At 37.9% G+C, this 15605-nt stretch overlaps 1 protein-coding gene across 2 annotated transcripts in view; it reads left to right on the forward strand.

Annotated features, from left to right (window-relative positions):
• Window positions 1–14942, forward strand: part of LOC134533022 (ADAMTS-like protein 4) — a 359582-nt gene extending 344640 nt beyond the window's left edge. For both annotated transcript variants that reach the window (XM_063370161.1, XM_063370162.1), the window contains 5 exons: window positions 225–374; window positions 3105–3284; window positions 5197–5332; window positions 10959–11063; window positions 13755–14942. In XM_063370161.1, the coding sequence (XP_063226231.1) occupies window positions 225–374; window positions 3105–3284; window positions 5197–5332; window positions 10959–11063; window positions 13755–13861 (678 nt within the window). In that variant the 3' untranslated portion in view covers window positions 13862–14942. The remainder of the gene's footprint in view (window positions 1–224; window positions 375–3104; window positions 3285–5196; window positions 5333–10958; window positions 11064–13754) is intronic.
• The last annotated feature ends 663 nt before the right edge of the window (window positions 14943–15605 follow it).

The raw sequence follows: 15605 nt of genomic DNA on the forward strand, positions 1-15605 counted from the left end.
TACAGTATTTTTAATGTAGCTATACTTACCTAATATAACCAACCATCCACTTTTTTTTATACTGGAGAGAAAAAACGCGCGCGTAAAAATAAAAAACATCCAGGGGGTAGGCGCTCCCGATCGGCCAACTTCGGAAAGGCGCGGCATTACCAGCCAGTTGCAGGAAGTAGCGTTGCTGCCACTAGACTCTCGTCGACCGGTGTTGTTGCCGGTGTTGTCGCCAGTGCTCGGAGGAGTGCGGCACCGGCGTGCAGACGAGGCGCGTGCACTGCTCGGGAGAGACTTGCGACGTCGCCGCGACGCCCGACGACAGCCGCGCCTGCTCCAGCGACAAGCAGTGCAGCGGCAAGTGGTTCGTCGGGCCCTGGGGGACGGTCAGTATCCGCCGTCGACGCTTCTCCGCCTTCAGGCCGGGTTTAATAAACGACGCAAGGACCGCGACGACGCAATAACGCAACACGCAACCACGCAACTTGCTGGACGCCACCAACCATACAACTTTGAAACTGTAAAACTGTAGAAAATGAATTTATTACCCGAAATTCCTTTGTTAATTCATGTTTATCATGAAAAAAAAAATTAAATTGTCAATAATTGTATTTAAAATTGTTATTTTCTTTCATTTGGCGAAAGTTTAACGACTGAAAACGTCATTTATGTAATGATATCAACATCGTGGCCTTCTGTGCACATAATGTCTGTGTTTTTTAAAGATCAAATATGGAAGCCGGAAACGCAAGAAGTTGAAAGTTGGGTAATAATTGCGTTGAGTTTTTGCGTGTTGGAGTATTTAAAAACACCGTCATTGAACTGTTTGCGTCTTGGGTGTCTGGGTTTTTTTTTTGTGCGTCTCTTGCGTAGTTTATAAACCCGGTCTTAGGCTTCTTTTAGTCAAGCGTTTGTATGCGCGAACGCTGTTGATGGTTGGGGTGGCGTTATTTTTTATATAGTTATACCAACCACTGCTGCTTCTATGTTTCTATAGTCTTCAGAGGCGGTAATTCAAACAGACGACGTTAATATTATCTCGTAAACAAATCATTCAACATCAGACTTACTGATTTGGCACATCATACTCCTCTGTACAAGTCCACACCAAATATCAATCAGAATGAAACTGTAGCAGTGGGCTTGGAGGTGGTGACAAGTTAGCAATGCTGCCCACGCAATGTGGATCACAGCGCTGTGAATAAAAGGTACCATACACCACAATAGCACGTAATAGGAAACGCTCAAAAGCTGTGTATCGTAACTACCAGAATTCAGGATTAAAAAACTAAGCTCCACCGTCAGGAAAAAACAAACGTGAACTAAACTTTCAGTACTCGCCAATAATGTGTAAACATACTAACGTCGCGTCGGTAATGTTGCAAATAAAACATATACCGCGAAAAACCCAGGACACAAAAATTTAACGCAGAATTCTTTAAAATAATGCCGAGCGTGATAAATATACGAAAACCGTCATTTGTAACTTCATTTCTCGTCGCGAATCATTCGTAGTTTCCGCAACTTCCGCTAGAATTCGCTGCCGGAGCAGCTACGTCGACTATCGAATCATTCGAGTTGTGGAGCGAAAGTTTAAACTTTATAATCAAACGGCTCCAATGAAAGCTGAAAAAAATAATAACCACGTGAAAAAAATACTAAACCCCAGCTTTTGACCTAGTTCGCGCCATCCACCACAGTTGGCAACAGGATACCAACTCATACAGGCCAATACCTACATTTCAATTTAAAACCATCCGAAAAACACCAAAACTGGCATAATACACACTTTAATTACCCGAACTATAGTTATTTTGTTCTGACAAAAAATCCATTGCTGATGAACATAATCGCTTAAGTATGAACTTCTAGCAAACGGCTACCCACATGACATCATAAAATAGCACACAACATCAAACAAAAATTTAAATCACTAAACCAAAAACTACAGATAAATCAATTGGCACATTAGTTACTAGCTGCCCGACCCGGCTTCGCACGGCTATACTAATGGAAAAAAATTAAGCCACATCTCCCATTTACAGTAATGGCAAATAAAAAAATTCAGTGAAAAATTAGGCCCTATTACAATGCTGTATTATGTACCGGAGAGAAAATGAATAGCACCGATGGTTTCCCGACTCGTGCACGCACCGTACAACTGATGTACCCGTACTTCGCTACGGCAGTCTACAGGCAGATCACTCTTGCGCCGCTCATTATACATGCCCCTCCTTATGGGTACGCCACTGCCGCGCGATGCCCGTTGCCATGGAGACGCAGAAGGTATGAACAATGCAAAATCCTGTTCTCATGCAGACAAAGTACCCACTGTTGCCTGGTTTTAACCACCCATGGGATCTAATTTTCGGAAAATGTCATCCTGCGTTACATAAGGAACATTACTATGAAGTTTCAAGTCTGTAAAATATATATACTTGAAAAAAAGGGCAATAAAAAACAAATTAAACACAGAGAGAGGAAAAAAACAATAGTTTAGGTTTGCGATTTAAAGTGATAAAAAGTATTTAAATACTAATTGAACTTTTATGAGGGTACTGATTGCTTCGTTGTTAATATCACACGGGTGTTTTTTACTTGTATGAGAAAATTAAGAATGATAAGACATCTAGTGCGTGGCAAAAATGTTAATAGGCAATAGGAAATAAACTTCTAGCACCTGCGGCATTGTCAACACACACTTCGTACGTGTACTGCATGTTGTATCTAACCCCCTCCAACGCATTTGATTCTAAATTGGACTTTTAGTAAGGATCCCTAATGTTATTGATAATATAATATAGCTTATAGCCTTCCTCGATAAATGTACTATCCAACACTGAAATAATTTTTCAAATCGGACCAGTGGTTCCTGAGATTAGCGCGTTCAAACAAACAAACAAACAAACTCTTCAGCTTTATAATATTAGTATAGATTGTCCGTTCGGAGAAAATTACTCGTACTGGACGCCGCATACCGAGAGCTAAGATATTTACACACCGAAAGTGTAATAATGTTAATTTGTCCCAGTGTGGTTTGAAGAAGTGCGAGTTCCAGGAAGTTGAGAGTGTCTTGGACGCGCGGGGATAGGTGTATGTGTGTGTGTGTCACGCAGTGCTCGCCGGGCTGCGGGCCGGGCCAGCAGTCGAGGGACGTGCTGTGCGTGGCCTTCATCCGCGGCCAGCACCGGGTGGCCCTCGAGATGAACTGCCCCGTCGCGCTGCGGCCCGCCGGCCAGCAGGCCTGCCAGTCGGCCGCCTGCGAGCCCGACTGGTTCTTCAGCGACTGGACGCCGGTGAGCCCCCCCGTCGCCCGGGCGACCTCTGAGCCGGCGACACAGGCGATACCTAGCGGCCAGAGGTGTAACAACCTATGTATATATATCATGGATAACTTTTTAATTCATATATAATGCCAGCTGCAGTAATCAGACAGATATTTTCTCTTTCGGGTCTCACCAAGGAGAATAATAGGAAGTTGCCGAACCTTACTATATGACAGTGTGGCGAACGTAGAGAAATTACACACACTCAATGATTTTCTGTTTAAAAAAAAAATGTATTTAACTGTGGCGATCAGTTGAACGGTATAGAAGGTGGTGCGCTGCAGCGCTATATAGTGGAGTTACAAAAAAAAAAAGGATAACATTTTACATGAAAGAACACTTCGATGTGACAACTTTCAAAACATTTCACAAACTTCGCAGATTAATTTATTTAGCAAAACCTCTAGTCAAATATATATGTACTTAAAATTATATTACCAATGTTCCAGTTTAAAAAACATTTAAAAACTAAATTTTAAACTCATTTCATTAAAGAAACATTTCCAGTTGGAAAAATTTGTTTCGCCCAAGCATTTTTGTCACAGATATGTCAGACGTGATTGTATAGGAATTTAATTTTTCTCGGCGTTGCGCCCGTTACTCTATACTTAGTGAACTATGTGTGTGGTCGATGCAGGGACGTAACTAGACTAGTTTTCACCCGGGGCAATAACAAATCTTGGCACCCCCTTTTATTTATTAGACCAATCGAAACATTAGCTATCCCGACAACACCTCATACCGCTACCACATATTAATTCCACTATTCCAAATACTTGTTATTCAACTTGGATGGTATATGAATATATTTATTTGGAGTCGTTTTGTTTTTATTACATTGCAAGTTGGATTGAACACGAAAAACGCCAATTTTTTTATAAATAATGGATGATAGGCATGCATGTATCTTTCAATGCAAATGATTAAGTTGATTTGACCTCTAATGATTTTGATGTGAAACTTCTTTGGGCGCGATGAGAGTAAAATTTCAATTCCGAATTTTAATGGAACATTTTCGTGAACCATTGTTGTGAAACAATTTTGACGCAAAAAGGTCAGAGAATAGGTAATTAATAAAATATATATAAAGAGAACACTATGCTATATATGTTGTTGGGCTCGTTTTCATTTTCCTCTGTCCGATGATTCGTCTCCCGCGCACAAATAAAATAGATCCGAGGGAGATATATGATCGAAAGAATAAGACAGAGAGTGAGCGCATGCACTTGTTTCAAAAAATAGATATAGGTATCCTTTACAGTCAGTTGTGAATGCCTTGAATTTTATATTTGCTACCAGCGCACTCGCGTTCCTCCTGGTTCAACCAGCAGTGTAGAGAGTGCTGTTGAGACATCGAATTTCCTGCACAGATAGCGCTAACTGTTATGAATTTCATGTTTCGTTCAGAGATTTGGCGTGTTCCAAATGGCAAAATTATTTGAATAAACAGTAACGCTCCCAATTTTTCTTTATGGAATGAGTATTTCAACAGTGAGTAATACTTATTGTAAACTAATCATTATTGATTGATCAATAATTTTTGGTACCCTTGGTAGTTATTTTAAGGGAGTAATAATTTTATTAACTCATGTCTTATTTCTCTCTTTCTCTCTCTCTCTCTCTCTCTCTCTCTCTCTCTCTCTGCCGCTTTACCCCTTATGATATACTTACGAGTCGAGGTTTGTATTGCTGTGTACTGAGCTACACTCTTTTTTTTTTTTTTTTTGTATTCTAGCTCTACGATATTCAAGTAAATGCCTATAGTAAAAATTACTCTGCTAACAGCGGCCACCTTCTCCCAAATGTGATGCCCGGGGTCACGAGCCCCGCCTAGTTGTAAGCGCGTGAGGGGGCTGACCGGCGCGCCCGCGGGCCCGCGCAGTGTTCCAGGGACTGCGGCGCCGGCGTGCAGAGGAGGGACGTGCGCTGCTTGGACGACAAGCGCCAGCCGACCTCCGGGTGCCCCGAGGACACCAGGCCTCCGGGCAGGAGGGTCTGCAACGCCCACGACTGCCCGGGTACGAGCACGACGCCCTCCCCCGCCAGTTCGCTCACTCCCCGATCTTGCCTTTCCCTAACCTCACTGTGTACTAGGTGCGTCCCGGGCCGAAGCCTGTACGCAGGAAGGATAGCATGCACCATGTGGTTTTTTTTCTCTTTGGATTAGCCAGACATGGCAGAAACTGATGCCATGGCTAACTCCCCTAACTTAAGTTTTAGACTATAACTAGTTAAGTTGGGCCCAGGTAACACCCTGGGCTCAATCATATAGGGATGAATATTGCAAACGGAAATGTTAAGCTATAAGAAACGGCTCCAATAAAAGCGGGGGCAAAAAAAAAACCTTGAAAAAAATCTAAGTAGGTACCGTCTTTGTAACTGAGTTTTGACAAGGAATTTTATTAAAATATTGCCCATTGTGTTAGAATTCATTAAACAGTTAATGTTAATTTTTCTCGCACGCTAGACGTTATACATACTTCTATGGCATTACTGAAACATTTGACAAACGACTGAAATCAGTTTGTAAATAAACACTAGAAAACTAACCTTAACTTATTCAACACTCTTATATACTTAATATTATAATTTATTTTAAAAAGTGAAAGAAAAAAAATGCTAGTGATGAGATTTGAACCACGTTCATTGAGGTAATAATCGCATGTTCTTTTGCTGTGCTTCAAAGTTCGTTAAAGTATGAAAGGATAATATGCATTTTAATCAGTGTATTGCCAGTTTTCTTAGGTATTTTACAAATTGAGATTACTTTTTCTATGACTATTTTAGTATACCAAGTATATTCCGAGATAGTTTCACTATTATGAAGTTTCAATTGGCACACCAATACGTTTAGAAGGTATGTACTCTAATGTTTACGGAAGTGACCATGTACGAGTTTATGTTGCTATACGTGGGTTCGCAATCTTTGTGTTACATCTCTGTTCATCAACTTCCGTTACTTTTTTCACAAATTTACTCCTACCAAATGTATACCAAGAGCTCAGTGTTTACACAAAAAAAAACATAATAAATGAACACGACCTGTGTGAAATCGGTTCACAATTGAAACACTTTGTATTCAATTCACCAAATGAAATTTCACGATGCATCCAAAATCGATTGATAGTTTTAGTTTTTAATTATTTGGTAACTGTTCTGTGGCAGCTTGTGAACACAGTTTTTAATATATACTTAAATTAATCTATTATGTGACAGGATATGTATAAATTTTATTTAAAAATTCAACTTTGACACTTTTTAATAATTTTTTATTAATTTTTATTGTTATCCACTTTTTGCAGACATTTTTCCATTATTTATTTTTATGGAGTAATTATCCAAGCAATTAAATATCTTGGCAATTTCTAGCCATTATACACATGATAGATAAATATTAACTGTTCCCAACTGCCACCCAGAGGGTACTCTGCTCTGCTCTCATTAGCTGTTACTCCATGCGTCCATAATCAAAATAATGTATGTTACTTTCTCTCCTGTGCGAGCGACCTCTCTAATGCACATAACCGTACTATGCATGGTTGTGAATCAGTAGGTTCGAAAACATGAACCTTGTGTTATGTTTCTGTTGTTTTCAATTGTGAATACACCTTTATGCATTGGTGCACAACCAATTTTTTGCTAGTGTACAGCCAATACAAAGCTTATTCAGAGATTTAAGGTCCACTCGAGGTGATAATTCTTAAACTGAAACATTGCTGGATTTCTGATTACAAAATGCCAATAGTAGTGGAACTTTTTTTGGGGAAGATATATGATGTAGGCCTACTATTTCCCCAAGGAAACTGTGAAACGCCTTACAAGTTCTATCAATCTCTTCCAAGAATATTCCTTATAACAATTTTAAATTCTGCAATATGAACTTGCGGCTGGTTACGTTAATTGGCCACTTTTTATCGTGCACTATTTCACTAAGAATTATTATTTTAAAACCATCATGGCAAAGCTATCTCTTCAATTGATGGTACAGTCGTAATGTAAGGTGCATTTCTTCAGCACTTTTGATGACAGTACTTAACATAGAGTATTGAAGTAAATATTAAATACATATAAATTATGAAAATTGCAGTACGGTCAATATAACGAATTAAAAAATATTATATATATTTTTAATGAAAGATGATTTCAGTCCTTTAGCTTCATTTTTATGTTGGCTATAAACGCTGTTAACACCGTGTTTTGAACTTACGTTTCGTTGCTGACACAGTCAGAGAAGCTTGTTGTAAAGTGCATTAAATTAAACAAACTATTTAAAAAGGTTTTAAAACCAAGGTTTGGAAAAAAAAATATTCGTCCTTGCAAAAAAAGTAATAATTAATAGATAAATATAATTGGGAATGATGGGAATTATATTTTATCCGTTTCATTTCCCATGTACAGTAGAACCTCGCATAGCCGACCATGACGGGACCAGGCCATGGTTGGAACGGCCAAAAGGTCGGATATCGAGAGGAGCAAAAAAAAAACGACTTTCTCAGATAGAAAAACAGCTATATCGTACTGTAATACAACTTTATTGTAAAGTATGTACTTATAAAAATGTTGCTGTATATATTTGAAACATTTACTGTTTTTAAATTAAATGAGATCAATAAAATCTAAGCATACCTTATTTAAAGAATTCATTAATGGACTTTTGTTCTAATTTTGTCAATCTTGACTTTGCAGAAGTGTCCCTCCACTTTTTTGCCCACAATACGTCCATTGGGTTTGCATTTGGATGTTGCTCAATGTATTTCAGCGCAACTTCGAAGGCGTCCTTAGCAGCAGAATGACTCACTACGTTGTCACCGGTGGTTTCGTCTTCATCCGAGTCGATATCTTCTTCCACGGCTTTGTTCTGCACAACAGCGATAATTTCGTCGTCATTTAGTTCTTCATTGGTGTCTTCCGAAACATCAGCTTCAACAAACCACTCTTCTACATCATTCATCTGGAGATCATGCTGAAACACTTGTAAATTTTGTAATACTTCTGTGTTGTCTGTCTCAACTTGTGCTTCTGTCTCAGGTTCTTCTTGTTTCAATGATGGCCAAATCTTTTTCCAAGCCTTCTGAAGGGTAGTTTGATTATTCAGAGGGGTGACTAGGAGCATTATCTAACAGCAAGAGCAGGTAAGTTTTTAGACTTTAAATGTTTTTTTACTGCGGGGACAAATTCGCCAAAAAACCACTCCTTAAATAAATCGCCATCCATCCAAGCAGATGATTGATTCCGATAGAAAACTGGAAGTGTTGCCATGTTTAGATTTTTGAATGCTCTTGGTTTCTTAGATTTTCCTATGACGAACAGCGGCATTTTGTGGCTTCCCGTGGCATTGCTACAAGTTGCAATTGTGAGCCTGTCTTTAGCCAGCTTTTTTCCTAACACAGGTTCATTTTTAGCAGCTAGAGTGGTTTTTGGAAGCATTTTGTAATTTAGGCCTGTTTCATCTACATTGTACACTTGTTCGGGTACAAGTTTCTGTTCTGTGACCAACTTCTCAAATGTTGCTACAAATTCTGCAGCAGCATTATCATCAGCTGAGAGTTTTTCCCCCGCAATAATAAGATGTCGTATGCCATAACGCAACTTCCATTTATGTAGCCACCCTTCGCTAGCGCTAAATTTTTCTAGATCACCTCCCAGCTTTTCATGCAATTTTATGGCGTTTTCCTTTACGATGGGGCCTGACAATGGTATTCCCTTGCGCCTTTCCTGACAAAACCAAACCCATAAAGCTTCATCGACAAGTTCAAGTTTTGGTTTTTTCAACATTTTTCTACTTTTTAAGGCATCTTCTGTCTCAACTGTTGTTGAGTACGTTTCCAGATCTTTACGGGTTTTTTTCCAATCTTTTATCGTAGTCACCCCTACACCCAACTCAGAAGCTAAATTAATAACAGACTCTCCATGGTCCAATCGTTGTAAAATCTCAAGTTTTTGTTGCAGAGAAACACAAACACGTTTACGTTTTTGAGTTGCCATTGTCACACACGTAAAGCACTACGTATTGCACACTTTAAATTCTGTAGTCGTGAATAAATAATGGGGAAAAACACAAACAGTATTGACGTTAACAAACACAGAACTGTACAAGATTATAGTCAGAGCACATTACACATAAAGATTCACGGCTGAACTGACAGTTTTTGATACGAAAACAAAGCATATCGTAGATGAGTCACTCCTTCAAGCCTAACAGGCTCACCAACCAAAGCGCGTGTGAATCACCGACAGTCGGACACTAGGTCGGATATCGGGAGGAGTCTGGTTGTGGGAAGGTCGGATATGCGAGGTTCTACTGTATTACCAACTTACTTTCGTTCATCGCACTCATTCAAATTTAACTAACCAACAGACGCTTCTCACTTATCCACGTCTTACTGAGTTTGGTCCTTAAGGTGTACATTATGATATTATTTTCAATCGGCTGGCTAATCTGGCTAAAGTAATAACTTTTTTTACTCTCATAATATTCGCCATTGTTGGCTGAATTATTTTCTTCCAAGAACTTAGACCAAAAATACTTTGAAAAGGTAATTCCCCTTTTCCTGAGACAGATTTTTAAAAAAATAATAATGCACATGAATTACCAGCTAAAAATGTATATACCTATTGCTTAATTTATGACCACTGAAAAGGCAAAATTAGCGTAGCCTTCTCTTCAAACACGTATTTTTTTACAACTATAACCAGTGGTAGTGTCAAGGATCTAATTTATTAATGGCAATTTTTATCTCAAATTTGGTTTTCAAAAATCACTTAAGTTTCATCAGATATCTCCCAAAAAATATGCGTTTCCATGGATATTTTAAAAAATTTCTTGTGAGGAAAATCTCTGGGAGTATTCCATACCCCTAACAACCCCAAAAAATAGACCTATTCAAAATACATGTGTCCATAAAAAAGTCCCAGTTTAAATGGTATGTTATAACAGTTTAATTTAGATTATTTACAACAAATCATACATCAAATTGAAGGTAAATTAACCTAGCTTTTCTTAGAAATGTCCAATATGTGCACCTTCAGATATACAGCATACATCCAAACTAAATTCCAGTTCTTCCCACACTTTGGTTAACAATTTCGAAGTAATGGAAGCAATAACAGCCTCTTCGATTCTGTCTCAACTCTTGCAAATCATCAGGTAGCAGTGGAACGTAAACACAATCTTTTATAAAGCCCCAAAGGAAAACATCGTATGTCATGTCAGATGAACATTGAGGCCAGCGAAAGAGAGCTGTCATCTCGACCATCACGACCAATCCAACGGTCTGGGACTTCGACGTTCAACCGCTCTCGTGCAAAGATATTCCAATGGGGACGGCTGAAATTACAGATTCTATCTTAGCAAATTGCAGAACACAAGCCGTCATTTTGCGTAGGTTCGCGCTGCAAGCGAGAAAACCACAAAACAGTAGGTACTCGCGCATGCGCTTATCTGAAACTGTTTTGAGTTGACTCTTTGATTGTGAGCCCAAACCAAAACTCCACAACGCTTGGAGTTTATACTGTTACAGTTTATAACCGGGGGCATTATTTCATGGACGTGCTGCTGTATGTTCTTGCCCCACCCCCCTTGCCAGGTCCTTGAGATGTGCCTCGCCAGTGTGCTCAGGAACGTGTGGTGTTCCCTCGCTCCAGGCGGCGACAGGTCACCCGGCGGCCTGCTCACGAGGGCGGACGACGATCCCACGGTGACGAACGGAGCCGGGGACCAGGCGTTGCCAGACGAAACAGCCGACAAAGGTGGGTGGCAGTTTTTGCACTGTGTTAGACCTTTGAGAAAAAACCTGTGTCGCGCTAAAGCTGCGTACACACCAGGCTAACATGAACGTAGGGGATCGGTTCAAGGGCGTATCCCTTGGGAAAGGAGGAAAAGGGGGCAGTCAAATCTCCCCCTCCCCCTTCCTTTCCTGAAAATTTAATACCATTATGTAACATATTTTTACTAATTGTTTCGACATTAATGCCATTTTTTGGTTCTGTTTTTATGATTGTGAACGTCAAACTTCTTATCAAAGTGGAATAATTTTTATAACCAAGTTTTTGAGTGCATATATTTATTAAGATATTAGGGTAAATTTTTGAGTTTTTTAATAATGGTCCACAGAATTCTTGGTACGTAGCTCCTGAAATGATTCGTTTAATTTTTTTTGAAGGCGGAAGGATGTATTTGATGTGAAGATGATGTTAAAAAAATTATTCCAAATGATATTATTGAGTAAAAATGTTGCCAAATATATTTGTTTTAAAGTTGATACGAGAGCTAATTTACGCAAAGCAAAACATGCTGCACTGAGTTTTGGAATATTATTTATTTTTTTATGTCCACATAAAGTATTGTTTAACATTAAGCCAAACAATTAAGTTGATTTTCTTTCACCGAGATATGTAATATTATGATTATATCATAAATAAAATAAAGCAAACTTAAATACTCTTCTGTCATTTTAATTTTATATTTCTAAATTTTAAACTAACCTACCAAGAAAAATTCTCTCGTGTTAATTCTAAACTTACTGTTTTTTTTTTTTTTTTTTATTTATTTCTCAGACAGCTTAGTTCTTTACAAATGATGTGTAGAAGATAAAATATCAAAAATCATTCACCAAGTAACATAATTTTTTAAAGTAAAAAGTTACTATTTTTGTATATTTTCAGAATTAGGTAAAATTGACAGATATAGGTTTATTCCTAACCATATATGCTTTCTTTGATTGGCAACTGCGTTGGCTGGTTTTCAGTTAGCATTTTAGCGTGTATGGAAAATGTGTATGTTACACAAACTGTCATACCCATGGGTATAACAGAAGGTATTGTAGAAATTAGGTGTCGTGTAGGGCAGGCTAAATAAACACTATGGGTTAAAAGCAGGTCTGTTTTAATAATAAAAAAAAATTATTATTGTATGGCACAATGGACACTTCTCTACCCCATAAAAGAGGTTGAGTTCCGAAAATTGCTCTTGGAAGGGTTGATCGTCTCGGATGGTGGTTTGGACCGCCAGCCATTGCCCGGGAGGGATGGATGGCCGTGATGTGGCTGGGGCGTGTCCGGCGAGACGATTCTGCAATGGTTGGCCATTGCCTTCCACATTGGGACTCAACAACAGGTTTTGAACCTGAGAAGGAATTTCCCCACACCCAAGAACTTTAGCTCTCCAGCCAGAGGCTGTAACCACAGAGCCAACCATCATCTACTCCGGTATAATCTTTGCGCAACTAACACATAGTTAAATATAATTTTGACTGTGGAACTAAATTAGTGAAATATTGCAAATTGTCAAATGGATCTGTCAGTCACCCAATGGCCGATTCTTGCTTGGAAAATAACACCAGTAACTATAGATAGCTATACGTCATTCATTGAACAGATTTCCTTGCATTCACTTTGCTTTTAACTGTCGGGTTCCCCTCAGGAGTAAAACTCTATTATGCGGTGATGTTTTCTTAGTACTGTACAGCATTATCAAAAAAATATTTATTGTTAAGGCTTGTTCACACATGCCACATCTTTGTATTGTTTACTTTACTGTTATTGGAGGGCTTTTCCTGTAAAATAATCACAATAGCTCTCTTTCATTTCACGATGTCCCGTCTCAATTTTTTTCAGCAGTATCTAAAAGCTGTAAAAAGACGTGCATAACATTGAGTTACATTTTAGTAAATATCTGGTGAGTAAATTAGTGACCCAACAACAAATGCAAGACAGCTATCGTGATTAGTTTACAAATAGCAATGAGAGGCAAATAAAATTTCCAAATTGGGTTGTAAGACTAAGGGTGTATGTCCCATTACAGGTATAATTAATTTATATTTAGTTCCACATGGTTAAATTTGGCAATTTCGGACTAGAACTTTCACAAAATAATATATATATATATATTTTGCATAAAAGTTGCATTTTTAACATTTTTGTATAGTGTGGATAAGGAGAATGAAATGGAATATAAAACTGCAACTTTTTAGGTTTTAAGTCAACATTACTAGCTGCTAGTAATATATGATTTCCTTCGGAAAAAAAAATTATTTAATTTTACCTGGCCTTTAAAATCATTTGAAATTTTAAGTTTTTCAAAGGCTAAAAAATTGAATAAATTTTTTGAAAGAAAACCCAAAACTTTTCAGATATTTATTCAATTTGATTCTCCTTACCCAGATTGCACAAAAATGTTAAAAATTAAACTTTTGCCAGCTAATTAAAAAAATATGCATTATATATATGAATATATATGTATATGTATGAATATATATATATATATATATATATATATATATATATATATATAGTTGAAGTTTGGAGTACGAAACACAGTCTACAAGTTTAACAAAGTTAAAGTGAAAATAAAAATAATGCCCTGGAACGTCACATACACCCTTAGGAACATAACTTAAGCTTCGTCTGTGAGAGCGGCTTGTTGCTTGTGCTGTGTCGCAGACTGCGTGGACGCCTACCCGAACTGCCACCTGGTGGTGCAAGCGCGTCTCTGCAAGTACAAGTACTACCGCACCTACTGCTGCCATTCCTGCCGCAAGAAGTCGTAAGACGGCGCGGAGCCGGTCGCGAGATGCCCTCGCTTACTCCTCCCCCTTGCCAACCCTCGCCCCTCCCCTCCCCCGGCATCGACGACCCCCCGGCATCGACGACCCCCCGGACGGCCGCCCGCCACAGTCTCGGGCATGGGGCGTGACGAGCCGAACACACTTCTCCAAGTCACAAACAATTGTGTGTGTGGGAGGGAAACAAAAAAAAATCAACGTTTCAGTATCAATTTCGGGCTTTAGACTAAAAAAAATATTGTCTTGAACAAAAAAAAATAATACTGTTTATTTTTTAGGATTGAGATGCATAGGTTAGTTATCTGTTGTTTGTGTGTAATAGTTCGACACAGTAAAAATATCTTCAAAAGAAGTGGCTAGAAATACACATTTACAAGTATTATATGTTTAAAAGTATTTCATGTAGTAATCTGTAAACGTACTTAGATGTGTCACTGTATTATTCCCAATAAGAATGGAAATTTTTAAGTCTCTCATTACATTGATGTAAAGGTCGTAAAACAAAAGACTAGACTATATTATTACTTCCTGGATATTTTAATATAACCGTTTTATACCCAACTTTTTCCAACTATTGCATATCACTATTTGTACCAAATGTTTTGTCTACCAAGAAGGTATAAACACTGAGTGTAGTGAGAACATTTATTATGATATTGCTGGATAATTATTTGTTTTAGCCAAATGTATAAGGCGCAAGATGAAATTGTTTTCATTCAGCCTCTTCATTCGTGGCTTGAACTCCTGCTATCTCCTGTCTTTAATTAACATTTTTTTTCTTTTTTCGGAATTAGTGATGCGAAATGAAGTTCGCGAGAACGGCTGTGCAGAATGTTGATTCCTTCCCCCTCCTGCTCCACCGTAGCGCGGAATATTAACAGACTGATAATATTTTCCGACAAGAAATATGTATAAATGTTACGTGTTCGAATGTCATATCACAGACTTTATTGTTGGAAACTGTGTAGATTATGTAAGTATTGCTTACTTCTTTCTTAGTCATTTTTAAATTTTGTGTGTGTATAGATGTATATAATACAAAAATAACTTAATTTTTTAAAATTATGTTTAGTTAACTGTTGAATCTGTACGTATGTCAAAACATAAAGATTTGAACTAAGACTTTAAAAAAATGTTGTTTTACTTCATCATTTCCCATGAAAACACCTATTTTTTCCATTTATTTTTTACTATTGAAAAATTAATAAGTTTTATAAACCTAGAACATTTAAGTCGGGTATTTATATAAATGCCTACCATCATATAATGCTATAAATAATTACATCTGGTGAAATGTAATAGGCATCTCTAGTTTTAGCCTTTTGCACTCTGGCCCATCACAGATGCTGTTTCCAATATTTTACTGTGCAATTTAATTATTCTTGTGTGCTGATAGTTTCATAATCGCTATGATTAGCTTCACGTTGCAGATATGTCTTTAAACTTAGTCTCGAAATTCTGGCAAATCTAAAATATATAAAATATCACAAAAATGTTTAAGATTGACTTAGATTGAACACAAAATTAAATTTTTAATTAACTTCTGGGTTCTGACATACCGTTAATCTTTGAATTTTATGTTAATACTTAAAACTTGATAAAAATTTTAATTCCATAATACTGACTCAACTTATTTCAGTGTATGCTGCTGCACACATTGTCCAACTGGCTTGATTTTACAAAAAACCTGAGTCAACTATAAACGTAGTCCTGACTGACTACCGCACAC

This window comes from Bacillus rossius, chromosome 6, assembly GCF_032445375.1.
Source record: "Bacillus rossius redtenbacheri isolate Brsri chromosome 6, Brsri_v3, whole genome shotgun sequence".
NCBI lineage: Eukaryota > Metazoa > Arthropoda > Insecta > Phasmatodea > Bacillidae > Bacillus > Bacillus rossius.